General features: G+C 42.6%; 1 protein-coding gene across 6 annotated transcripts in view; it reads left to right on the forward strand.

Moving 5' to 3' along the window:
• The window catches only part of GULP1 (GULP PTB domain containing engulfment adaptor 1), a 1104299-nt gene that overhangs the window by 994131 nt on the left and 96113 nt on the right, over positions 1 to 14055 (forward strand). For all 6 annotated transcript variants that reach the window (XM_077448663.1, XM_077448664.1, XM_077448666.1 and 3 more), the window contains one exon: positions 3592 to 3684. In XM_077448663.1, coding sequence (XP_077304789.1) covers positions 3592 to 3684 — 93 coding nt within the window. The remainder of the gene's footprint in view (positions 1 to 3591; positions 3685 to 14055) is intronic.

Here is a 14055-nt window from a genome sequence, read left to right on the forward strand (position 1 = left end):
AAAAAAGGAAAAAAAACAAAAAACAGAGAAAAAAAAAAAAAGAAAATAAAGGGAGAGAAAAAAAAAAAAGAAAATCCCCAACCGAAAACAAAAGGGAAGGGAGAGAAAAAAGGGGGGAGAGAAGACGAGAGGGTGAGGGAGAGAACGAAAAAAAAAAAAAGAAAAAAAAAAAAAAATTCTCCCTCACCTCCTCCCTATCTGGTCCCCCCTTTCCTCTATCCAAGTTATTACACCAGCCGGTGAGTCAAAAAATAAGGTTTCTCCCGCTGCTATTACACGAAGTCGTGCTGGATACAGCAGAGCATATGTAATATCCATTTTCTGAAGCCTGCGCTTCACCTCTATATACTCTGCTCTACGTTTTTGCAATTCAGGAGAAAAATCAGGATAAAACGATATTTTAATTCCCTTATATTGGATACTACCCATTTCTCTAGCCTTACGAAGTAAGACTGCTTTGTCTTTATAATTCAAAAACTTTAGTAGCATAGATCTAGGATGTCCTCCCTGTGGCGAAACTCTAAATGGAATTCTATGTGCTCTCTCTATTGCGAATTGCTGCGAAAAGGAATCTCTTCCAAACACCTCAATAAACCATTTCTCCAAAAATCCGATTGGATCCGGGCCTTCACACTTTTCCGGGAGACCAACCACCCTCACATTGTCCCTTCGAAGTCTATTTTCCATTTCATCCAGTTTCCCTTCAAATTTACCCATCTGTACTTTGAGAACCTGGACCTCCTGGTTTAAGGGATACATCTCATCTTCGATTTGACTTATTCTGCCCTCAGCTGATGTTATTCTGTCCGCTGTCTTCTGGAGATCGTGACGCATCATAACTATTTCCTCTTTGATGCCCTTTGTTTGGTCACATAACTCAGCCAGCGATGCTTTACAGGTATTAACAGCCCCCAGCACCTCCTTTAATGATGGCTCAGCTTCTCCTTCTAATGAGGGGGCCAACGGGGGGATTGTTTCAGGTCTTCCAACTATCCCAGTGTTCTTATTAGTTGCACTCTTTACTCCTATTGCGGATGACCCTTGACTCTTTCTATCTGATGGAATTTTTATTAGGCCCCCACCCTTAGTTGGAGTATGGTCCGGGGTGTGGGCATATTTTTCCAGTTTTGCCGCGGCTGAAGATACTCCCGGTACTGCACCCGGTTGGGGAGCCCTCTCCCTATCTTTATCTTTATCTCTGTCTTTAGCAGATCTCAATGACTGGGTCCCCACATTGTCCTGGCCGACCTGTTCCTCCCCTCTCCTCCTTGCCGACATATCGTTGCCCTACCACAACCCCTTCTTTAAAGGAGAAAGAAAAAAAAAATAAATAAATAAATAAATAAATAAATAAATACCAACAGCTCTCGTGCTCAAAAAAAAAAAAAAAAAAAAAGTCCTTACGTCTTGGTTAAAGTATTTAACCGAAGATAGCAGGGGTATCACCAATGATAATGCAGGCCATTGACGGGGTAGCTATATAGGTATAAAAATATATATCCAGATATATCACATATGTCCAAGTGCTTTTATGCAACAGCCGCTCTTCTTGCCTCCTCTCAGCTTGGTTATTACTATCACCACAAGGCTCAGATAAAATGTAATAAGTAACAGTTCATGCGAGGTTATAACACTGTAGTGCAGTATGCTGGTTAGCAGTATGCTGGTTTAGCAATATGAGAGATAACATGTATATAAGCAAGCAAACGTCTTTTCTGCCGACTGTGAGGCTTATCTCTCAATTATCCCATGCATTCAAGGCTTAGTCAGAGTGAGTACATTGCGTTGTATACAAATTCATAGCTTACTATCACCCCGTTGCTCGTAATCTCGCGGGGTTTGTAGCAGCGTGGAGCTCCCTGTCTCTTCACTCAGCCATCGAATCCCATAACAGAGCACTTGAGCCGCCCAGGCTTTGTTCCACCGTCCGTCCAGCCCTCCAGGACTAGCACAGAGAGCGCACCATACTCAGGTAACCGAGGGGGTTATGCAGGGCTGTGCTGAACTTTAGCTCAGCCATACGTTTGATTGCCACTTTCTTTCGGCCGCTCTCTCCAGCTCTTTATTCCAGCATCTCCTGAGGCATGAGCGGGGGCCGACTGGAGCTGCAGCGTTAGTGTAATAGACCGGCGCCGTCAATCCATACACGGGGTGAGAGCACACATCTCTCTCACAGCTCACTCCTCACACACTCCCACCGCCATCACCGTACGGCCACGCCCCCCCGCCTTTTTGGTGGTGTTCATACTTAGTATAAACAGACGATCTGTCTCCTCTCCACTGAGAGAACCGGGATCCGAGTTCCCGCTCTGTCACGAGTGATCGCGGGTGCCCGGCAGTCATCGCGCCCGCTCAGCGGAATTGCATCGATACCGGGCACATGCTGCGGGCGCTCCTACAGTGTCGTAAATAGCCCACGTACAGTTGTGGCAGCTCGCACAGGGGAGCCAACCGAGTATAAACTGCGGCGGACGGTCGGGAACCGGTAATAAATCCCCAATTAATTGTTTCCAGTTTATGTGGAAGAAAGGGTGTGCTTCTCTATATGACAGTGTGGCGTAAGGAGTTTTATGACATCAAGTGCTCACTGACCTTTTAAAAACATAACAAGTCATTGGGTTTCTGGTGAGTGTGCAATGTCTTCATAACGTGGTGAAGTATATATCACAGGAGGAAGATTGAAATGATCTTATGTGACATGTATGAAACACGAATTTATAAACTGATTGTTCACACATGCAGCACTTGGTTTGGGTAGCACATTAGCACTATATAGCTGTCATATGTTTATTAGAGGGTATGCCTATAGGGTTTGTCTGCGTGGGATAATAATGTTTTGTATCTTATGTAGTATTTAAATGCCGTATTGCAGTGGGAGAAATTATTTATTGGCATCTGCCATTAAATACCATCATCAGAAAATGAAGATGCTAATGTGTAAAAGTTTTGCCCAGAAGTTATGCGTTTCCCTTTATAATTAGGATATAAAGATAATAATTTGTATCTACTGTAGTTTGAACCAATGAATGGAATTTTGGTTTCCTTGTCCTTCCTGAGTTTCAGGGGATGGCTAACTAAATATATTAACCACAGCTGATGTTTAACTTTTTTTTTAATAGCCTATACAACGGGATAGTATTTAAGGAAAACAACTATGTTTGGAAAACCAGCTATGATTAAGGCTTCTTTAGCCAAAACGCAATAGTGGTTTGCTTTTCTGCATTGCTTGTACTTTCTTGGCTTTTATATAATAAAGCATTTGCTGGTCGAATACAGACTCCAGCATGAACACGTTTTCTGATCGATTTTGGAGGGCAAATCGGAGCCTGACTGTGAGACCAGTGTTATTGGCAAGGAAGAAAAGAAAGTTGTCATACAGCTCATTCTGAGAATAACTACATTTCTTGAAATAGAACCATGTTTGTATAGTATTGCTGTTTAGCAATCTCCTGTTGAACAAAGAACAGTTGCAGTACATTCATGAATTATATATGAGGTTATATATGGTTGGAACTGAGAACCACTGCTTTGATGTATTATTTGTTGGTATGGTTTCTTTCACTATTGTTGTGTTTTGTGTTTGTTGTACAGATTCAGGAATTAGAAACAGAAAATACTGAACTGAAATACAAAGTACAAGATTTGGAAAATCAGTTAAGAATACGTGATCTAACTTCCTCACCTGTAAGTAACGCACAAAAAAAGTTTATATGAGAAACTCAGATAATAGTTTGTTATGCTCAATAATGATACTATAATGCACTTACTTGTTGCAGGTCAAAGTGAAATATATAGAGAGTAGAACACATTTCATTCTTGCTCTCTCTAAATGCTTATAGGTTTAAAACCATACAGTAAATCAGTAATAGTTTTCATTCATGTATATTATGGAAAATGTTCAGACATTAAATAAGCACAGCTGGCTTTTCTGAATATTGTAAGCCTCGTGGAAAATATTTACTTGCTTATCCAAGTAGGTCTGATAATGGGGTATGCCCTAGCATTTAAATAATTCAGGATAGTCCAGTTGCATAATACAGTTACTGTATTGTGCATATGAAGCAGGTGTAAAGTAGTGTACATAACACAAGGTGTAAATTGTTATTATACAGGCAAGCGTTAACTGTTGTTACATGGTGGAGCTCAGAGGAATGAAATAACAATGTTACGCATATTATGGCAGTACTGTTAATTGATGATTGCTGGTGTCACAGACCTTTATCTTTGTAAAGGGAAGGTTTCAACATATAGTTCACAAAGATGACCTCCATCAAGCAAATTTAACCAACCGTCTTCTCTTTCCAAAGTCTGTACATGGTTATCCAAAAAAGTGTTCCTTGTCCATTAGGTATTGATGTGTTGATATGAGGGCTTACTGTTTCTACACTTTATAGGAACAGTCCTCAACCTTTTTGGCACCAGGGACCGGTTTCACTTCAGCCAATTTTCCCGGGGACCTGGAGGAGAGGATATTCACAGAGTCTGTCCTCAGCCCACAGCCCCCCTTTACATTACAGTCCCCCTTTACAGTGTAGTCCCCTTTACATCGCAGTGCCCCTTTTACATTAATGTAACAGGGACTACTCTGTAAAGGGGGCACTATAACCCTTTCTTGCCGACCGTACGCACTTATGCGGCCTCAGCTTTAAGAGGTTATACCGGAGTGGGCAGTCAGCTCTTCAGGGATTACAATTGATGTGGCTAAAAGCCACTCAGTTGTTATCCCAAAGAAGCAAGAGGGGATGCCCCCCCCCCTCCTGCCACCTTCTGTCGATCTTCCCAGGTCTCCTGCTGGGAGACCCGTTCCACGATCCGGCACTTTCGCCAACTAAAGTGAGACAGAAAGGAAACCGGAAATGGCTTCGTACTAGTCTCCTTTGTGTAAACGCAGAAGTGACGTCACAATGTCACTTCCGGTTCACTTGGCTGCAATTAGCACAGTTTTAAAAAAAATTACAGTATTCAGAATTTGTTTTTGCGGATTTGAATACTTTGAAGTGCAAAGGAAGGATTTGGGGCCTTTTGTAAATAACCCCCCATGTCTTTATTGTGTTTTGTCTTCCGTGTACTGCTAAACATAAAGGAAACCTATTAAACTTTAGTCACTAAAATAAAGAAATATATATATATATATATATATATATATATATATATAGTGAGATATATATATATATATATATATATATATATATATATATATTATATAGTATCTCACAAGAGTGAGTACACCCCTTACATTTTTGTAAATATTTTATTATATCTTTGAAGTAATGATACTTTGTTAGTAGTAGTGAGTGTACAGCTTGTATAACAGTGTAAATTTGCTGTCCCCTCAAAATAACACACAACCATTAATGTATAAACCGATAACAACAAAAGTACACCCCTAATTGAAAATGTCCAAATTGGGCCCAATTAGCAATTTCCCCTTCCTGATGTCATGTGATTCATTATGCCGCGTACACACGATCGGACTATCTGGTGGACTTTGTCCGGCGGGCCAGAGTTCGCCGGACAATCCGCCCGTGTGTGGGCTCTGGCGGACTTTTTTTTCCCAAAAGTCTGGCGGACTTAGAAGTTTTGACTCATTGCGGTCAGAGAGAGCGTCGAATCAGTATCTCAAGAAAGAAGAGGAGAAGGTGGCGGTGGCTTCGACAGCGGCGACAGAAGACCGGGCCACCGCTAGTAAAAGAGCTGGAAGAAGAAAGTGGAGGTCCGGCAAAAAGAACCGAAGAGGGGGACAAGACCCCTGAAGTCGGAAGAAGAGATGATGGCGTCAGAAGAACGGGCCACCACTAGTAAAAGAGCTGGGAAAAGAAAGCGGAGGCCCGGCAAAAAGAACCGAAGAGGGGGACAAGACTCCCGAAGACGGAAGAACACCCCCGGGCGGCAGCAAAGAAGAAGAAGAAAGCCGGGCTCCTCCACTAGTAAGAGAGCTAGCAGAAGATAGCGGAGGAGTCCGGTGAGAAGACCCCCCAAGACGGAAGACCACCGGAGCTGTGCAATAAATTATTTTAAAACCTTGTGTTTTATTTACACTTTTTTCACCAGGTGAATGGGTAGGGGTACATTGTACCCCATACTCATTCGCATAGGGTGGGGGGCCGGTTATTAAAGGGCACTCCCGGATTCCGATAAGCCCCTGTCCGCAGACCCCGACAACCAACATCCAGGGTTGTCGGGAAGAGGCCCTTGTCCTCATCAACATGGGGGCAAGGTGCTTTGGAGTGGGGGGGCGCAAAGGCCCCCCTTCTCCAAAGCACCCCCCATGTTGAGGGCACGTGGCCTGGTACGACTCAGGAGGGAGGGCGCTCTCTCACCCCCACCCCCTTTCCTGACCGGCCGGGCTGCGTGCTCGGATAAGAGTCTTGGGGAGGACCCCCACGCCGTTTTTTCGGCGTAGGGCTTCCCCTTTAAGAACATACCAGGTGACGGGGCCAGCAAAGTGTCAATCTCACCGCCGAAGGCGGCGACATTGACTTCCTTCGCTAGTCCCATCTACCTGGAGTCGCGTTCAAAATGAACTGACTTTCCTCCGTGTGTGGGCAAGTCTGTTCATTTCAAAAGTCCGGCGGTTTGCCCGCCGGAAAAGTCCGGTCGTGTGTGGGCAGGTGCGCTTGTTCAGAAAGTCCAGCGGACCTCTGCTTCAATGTTCAGAGGTTTATCCACCGGAATAAGTCCACCGGATAGTCCGATCGTGTGTACGCGGCATTAGTGTTACAAGGTCTCAAGTATGAATGGGGAGCAGGTGTGGTAAATTTGGTGTTATTGCTCTGATGCCGCGTACACACGATCGGACTATCCGGGGACTTTTTCTTCCCAACCTCCTTTCCTGACCGGCCGAGCTGCATGCTTGGATAAGGGTCTGCTATGGACTTTGGGGGGACCCCATGCCATTTTTTTCGGTGTAGGAGTTCCCCTTTAAATCCATACCAGGTGACAGGGACAGCGAGGTGTCAATCTCACCGATGGAGGCGGCGCCATTGACTTCCTTCGCTAGTCCCGTCTACCTGGAGCCATGTTCAAAATTAACAGACTTTTCTCTGTGTGTGGGCAAGTCCGTTCATTTCAAAAGTCCGCTGGAAAAGTCCGGTTGTGTGTGGGCAGGTCCGCTCGTTCGTAAAGTCCAGCGGACCTCCACTGCAAAGTCCGGCGGTTTGTCCACCGGACTAAGTCTGCCAGGTAGTCTGATCGTGTGTACACGGCATCACTTTCTCATACTGGTATCAGAAAACATGAATCAGACTGAGACAGAAGTACAGTTAAATCACACTTGTTTAATAATAATAAAAAAAGGTAAATATAGTAGAGTAAGCGTAGTTAAAACATAGTCAGAGTTCAGGAACCGGAAGGGATAGTCAGACAAGCCAAAATGTCAGGGAGCCAGAGATGAGTGTAGTAGAGCAGCAAGCAGGATCTGGAGCCAGAAGGAATGTCAGTGAAGCAAGTTTTTAACAGGAACACAGGAGAGCATCTCTAGAGATGTGACCAAGGCGAAGGCAGAGATCATCTCGACTGTGCGGCTTAAGTAGGTGTCACGGTGCTAGTAATGTCAGCCCACAGGCAAGCAGGTGACAAGGGATCACCCAGGGCATGGAATCTGAAGGCCAGCCAGTATTCTGCCAGGGACCTCCTCAAAAGGGTTTGGGCTTAGGTGCATGCTGACCCCAGGTCACGACCCCTGGGTTCACCCTGCTCGCAAGGAGAGTACCAGAAGACACAGTCAGACATAGATGAATGGATGGACGAAGCAAAGGAAAGTCAGTTAGCGAGCCAAGGTCAGGGCGGTCAGCAGATAACGTACTCAGGAGAACTAGCTGAGTCAGTACACAAGAGATCGGTTCACGAGAGGTCAGGTAAACAGGTTACACGAAGGGCGCTTAGGATCAAGTGTTGCTCAAGCAACCAGAAACTGGTCTGAGTGGAATTTAAATAGAGAAGCACATGGGAGGCTGGAAGTAGCAGGAAGGAAGTCTATAAAAGGCAACAGGTGAAGCCGGTGACATCCATAACTGCTGAGTGCAGCAAGAGCTGAACACAGGGTGGTAGAACCACAGGAACCAGCCGACCTACAACAGTAAAAGGCAAGACACAGATCAGCACCACATATGATCTGTGACAGTAGGCAGGATTGACGAGCAGCATATCATCAGGTGAAGACAGGTGGGGACCATCTTCCCCTCACTCGTCTCGATACCCAGCAAGAGAGAATATTAAATCGCCTCCGCTGCTTACTGGAGCCTTTGGCAGCGGCGGAGGGAGGGGAGACACTGGAGCACGGCGGGAGGGCCCTTTCTCTCCCACCACTGATAAAAGTGATCTTGTGGCAAATCCACCGCAGAGACCACTCTTATCTGAAAGTGGTGTTTGCATAAAGAGTGTTTGCATAAAAAAACATAATTCTAGTACCCCTTATGACACGTATTGATGCAAAACGTGTAGAGAGGGGCCCCCAGAGTGCTAACCTGTGCAGCATTTTATTTCTGTATGCTGATTTGCTTTTTTAAATTGTGAGTACCTGTCTGTTTTTTTTTAATAAATGTGCAATACAGAGTTACACTGTGGGGTTGATTTACTAAAGGCAAATCCACCTTGCACTACAAGTGCACTTGGAAGTGTACTTGGAAGTGCAGTTGCATTAGATCTGTTGGGAAGATCTGGAACGAGGGGGAGCTCTGCTGATTTTATCATCCAATCATGTACAAGCAAAAATGTTGTTTTTTATTTTCCTTGCATGTCAACCTCAGATCTACCGCGACTGCACTTCCAAGTGCACTTGTAGTGCAAAGGGGATTTGCCTTTAGTAAATAACCCCCTATGTGTGACCTTTGTTCCTTTGTATAATTTCGTGCATGGGGTTATCTGGCTGATTGGACTACAACTGGAGGCACCTTGGAAGCCTAATTATGGTTTTTATGTTGGTGGTTCATTGTGGAAAGCTGGAATCATCTAAATTAAAACATGCCTTGTTGATCTCTGTGTTTTAAGATCAACACAGTATGGTAAAAGGCTCATTTGTGTGGTGAAGGGCACGTGTTTTTCAAGAATTGTGCATCCTGTTGGTAGAAGGCTGGAATTCTATATTTACCTTTTGTCTGAATGGACTCACTTCTTTATAACTATTTATTTTCACATTATTTTAGAAAGATTGGACTTTATTTGTATACTGATGTTTGTATGACACTTATATTTGATGTATAACATTTGATATTATCTTGTATTCTGGCGAATGGTGGGTACAGCTATTAAAACATTTGATTTTCCACACTAAGTAAATTTTTTTTTGTTTTATCATAGTTTTGCTACAGTCAGTAGAATGTCTCCCTTGTGTATAATGCCTCTTCTCGTAGGTGAGATCCTCCTCTGTCCATACCCCTCCCCACCTCTGCGACTACAATCTTCTTACGGCAGAGGTTTATAGAACTAGGGGGTGTCACAGGCTCATATCAGTACCAACTATGCCCGCCTTTTCTGCCCAGCTCTGCCATTCATAGAAGCCAATTCTACAGCTTCTATGACTAAAAACAACATCTATGAATGGAAGATTGGTGAATGATTTAAAGGGTAGCCCCTCCAGTGGCCCCCTTTGGCTTCTTATAATATTATGCCTTCTGCAGCTGTGCAATAAACAAGAGGTTGGCCTAGGGCATTAGCAAATAATTAGCTTATATGCTTGATTAAGCAATAAACATCCTTATTTTTTGGATTTGTGATATAAATTATGAAATGCTAATATTTTTGTTTTAAGAAGGGTCTTTATTGTTAAAATACCGAAAAAATTCTAATACCATAGTTAAAATTGCAGGTATGTTTATATGCCCTCAACACACTGTGCATTATTGCAACATATACATACACACTCTGGCCTGCCAGGGTAATTCAACTAGTGTCATTCAGAAAGCTTATGCCCAACTTAACCAACATACTGGATAATGTCTTTAGTGGATATATAGGTTTATCATTTGTATTTTATTTATTTTTTGCTACATTTTAAGGTTTGCCACATTTTGGCTTGGCCTTCCCAGGTGCAAACTTGAATTTAGCCCATGGAAACAAATTAATGAAATATAAGAAGACAAAACCTTTCAATTCAGATTCCTTAAGCTGGAAAATTACCAACTTGGAAGCCTTGCAGATATATTCAAAGAGCTTAGGTTTCTTTGGTTTCCATAACACATCAATGTGGCTAAAATGTTTGGTCATCATGTGAAAAGGCTTAAATATTCTTGCATCTGGAGATGCAATTAGTACTACAAATGGTCTATGCCAAAGGACTGACAATACCCCATTATTTTATATTATTGTCTGTTGCATCCTATCCATTTTCTGTGCATACCTGTGTATATTGGAAGCTGCAACAAAATGTAATTCTAGGTCATCCTTGCAGATTTCATAGGTGACAGAAGCAAAAGACTTTATTAAATAGTCCCTAATTTGTGCCTTGGTGTAATTTTGATAAATGTAACTGTAGATCCTTTTACGTTGTAAAAGATCCCCATTTAATTATACTTTTTAAATAGTACCATGATCTGTTTTTGTAATAGCTTCTGGTATTCCTCTGCATATCAGCATTCAGACTTAGAGCGAAAGGGGCTGCTTTCATAGCAAGTTAGACTTTACTGCATTTCACAGTGTTATGAATATAGCAAGTGAAGTTTGCTGATTGTGGGAAAGGGCATTGACCAGTTTTTTTTTATTGGTGAGATGTGGATTCAGCCCAAAATTGCAGGTAATTTATAGGATTTGAATTTAACATATTTACGTTTTTTCCCCTCCATGTGATTTGGACCAGTGCACACAGCAAGGTCCATAAAGACATGGATGAGTGAGTTTGAGGTGGAGCCCTGACCTCAACCCAATACAACACCTTTGGGATGAATTAGGATGGAGACTGTGAGACAGGCCTTTTCGACCACATCAGTGCCTGACCTCACAAATGAGCTTCTGGAAGAATAGTCAAACATTCCCATAGACACACTCCTAAACCTTGTGGACAGCCTTCCCAGAAGAGTTGAAGCTCTTATAGCTGCAAAGGGTGGGCCAACTCAATATTGAACCCTAAGGGACTAAGACTGGGATGCCATTAAAGTTCCAGTTCGTGTAAAGGCAGGTATCCTAATTCTTTTGACAATATAGTGTATATAAACTATGTATATGTGTGTGTGTGTGTGTGTGTGTGTGTGTGTGTTGGGGCGATAAGAGCTTTGCATTCTATTTTTGCTGACAGTCTGTTCTGGTAGCTGACTATTTGCAGCACAAAAAGAAAAGAAAAGAAAAAAACGAAAAACAGTGTGCGCCAAAATCACCTTATACTATCTCACATATTCATTACACCCCTGAACCCATAGTAAAAATAAAAGTTAGGCAGAGGCCCTATGAGAAACCTAAAATAGCAGACAGGTGGACCTAAAGGCAGTGATGTTGGGCGTGGAGGTAGTGTGAGACGATTGACTCCACAAGCAGGTTCTGCATGATAAAGAGGCAGTAGGGCTGCAAACAGCAGATGCCATGCAAATTTAACTTTTTCTTAGCCTTTTTAGTTTCAATAGTTTTTATTGAATTTTCCGAAAATAACATAAACCGCAAAGAAACACAGTCATATAACCAATATCTGCCACACAATGAACCGCTAAACTGAAATAGTTGCGTACATTGGCAAATCTGTACAAAAGGAGTGTAGGAAAGAAATTACTCGCTCATATATCAGGCAAGAGATATCCCCCCATTCCCTCACAGGCACCCCAATGGGATCACACTGTGCCTGTGAGGGAAGGGGCCTCTCACCCTTCAAATTCTGGAATACTAATATCAACAAAAAAATAAAAAAGGAAGGGTAGTAGACAGACACAAAAGGAAAGGGTACAAAAATAGGGGAGACAAGCGGGGCATTATAAAGATTCACGAGATGCAGACCTCAAGAGGCACCAGGTAGCCAAGATGTGTGAAAGTGCAATATAAATAGGATTTCTACAAGGATGTTGTGACTTTCACTTCCATTAGTGGAATATCTTGGAGAGATGGTGCTCTCGCAGATGAACAAGAGGGAGATGAAGGAGTAATGGGAGAGGAAGAGAGGGAGAGGTCACTTTATGCAAGTATCAAGGGCAAATATAAATGATAGTTACAAGTACATGGAATGACTTGAGGAATAAAAAAAAACACGTTATCAATCTTTAACCGTACACCGTGGGTGTGAGAGCCATAGTGTCCATTTGGTCCGAAATGACGTAATCCTAAGATCAGTGACAGCTAATAATTTCTCCATCTCACACTGATGATTGAGAGTAATTACTGCATCAGTAGGAGATGGAGATTTATCCGAGTTCCACAGTCGGGTGATAGTCAATTTAGCTGCTAGCAAAAGTTGAGTAAGTACTATTCTAGTGTTAGATGGAAATTCATGTATTGTGAGGTGAAGCAGAGCGAGTTCAGGGGAGGGATCTACATGGGTAGTGCCTAATTCGGATATCAATATAAAAATTTTGTTCCAAAAGGATCTTACCGATTTGCAAGACCACAAGATGTGGTACAACGTACCCACATCTCCGCAACCCCTCCAGCAGAAGGCCGTGCAGTCGTGACAAAATTTACTTAATCTATAGGGGGTGAGATACCAGGAATGAACAACTTTTTGAAACAGTTCCCAATGATTAGCACATCTGGAAGAAGTATATGTAATAGAAAATGCTGACTTCCAGTAATTGTCAGGAAATGATTTACCCACGACTTTTTCCCATTTAGAGATAGTAGTTGTTTTAGAGAAAGAATCTTGGGCCGTAAAAATACCATAGAATAGGGAAATTCCTTTAATGGGGCTACTAGGATCCTGGAGCAACTTATAGAGTGAGGAAGGTAAGGACAGGAAAAATGGTAAGGGGTGCTTCAGTAGAAATGAGTAAATTTGTAGATAGAAGAAATAAGCTGAGGAAGGGAGAGAAAATCTGGAGATTAAATCACCAAATTTGTAAAGGGACGTGTCATGGTATAAGTCTTTAATAAGAGTAATGCCGTTGGAGATCCAAGGTTTTAAATCAAGGTACGGAATGAAATCGTAAAGAACCAAAAGTGGGGTAGATAATTTACATAATGGCTGATTAGGTATGGAGGAAATAGAAAACTCCGACCATAAGGTGGTAGAAATCTGGATAGTGGGAATAGGGGAAGGAAGGACATGAGCACCCAATTGAATAGCAATCAGGGTTGATTTGAGGTTTCTAGTAGAATTACCACTGACCTCCATGGATGTCCACGTTTTGTGTTCGGAGGGGGACCACCAATATTTAAGTTGATCTAGGACGCACGCTTTGTAGTACGCTGTTACATTAGGGGCACCCATGCCCCCAAATTTCTTATGTTTTAGTAGAATAGTAATAGAGCATCTAGGCGGCTTGCGGTTCCAAATATACTGATTAAACGTTGTTTGGACCGAGGAAAGAAAAGTGCGGGGTACAGGAATGATTAATGTGCGAAATAAATAAAGAAGTTTAGGGAGGATAATCATTTTAAGTGCTGCTATTTTCCCCATTGTAGATAGACCTTGAGTATGTAGGTGTGACAGTTGTTGGGGTAATGTTTCTAGAAAGGGTTTAAAATTATAGTTATACAGTTGAGAGGTCTGACGGGTCAAATGTATACCTAAAAAGGGTATAGAGTGAGTGGCCCACTGAAAGGGGAATTGTCTGGTTAATGTGGATTTCATGGCCACAGAGACATTAATACCAAGTATTTGGGATTTTGTGGCATTTAATTTATAATAGGATACAGCACTGAAATCCTGTAGCAGTTGCTGAGTCTCAGTTAATGATGTCAAGGGGTTAGAGAGTATAAGCATCACATCATCAGCGAATAAGCTGATTTTATGCTCCTTACCAGCTATAGTCAGTCCTGTTATGTGAGGATGGGATCTTATATGCTCTGCTAGTGGTTCCATGAGAAGTGTAAAAATTATTGGGGAAAGGGGGCACCCTTGTCTTGTCCCGTTGGTTATGTGTATCGGTTTGGAGGTAATCCCTGATGTAAGTACCGTGGCTGAAGGGGTGGAGTAAAGGGCTAATA

Source organism: Lithobates pipiens, unplaced genomic scaffold, assembly GCF_037356315.1.
Source record: "Lithobates pipiens isolate NorthernLeopardFrog02 unplaced genomic scaffold, aLitPip1_a1.2 Scaffold_22, whole genome shotgun sequence".
Taxonomy (NCBI): Eukaryota; Metazoa; Chordata; class Amphibia; order Anura; family Ranidae; genus Lithobates; species Lithobates pipiens.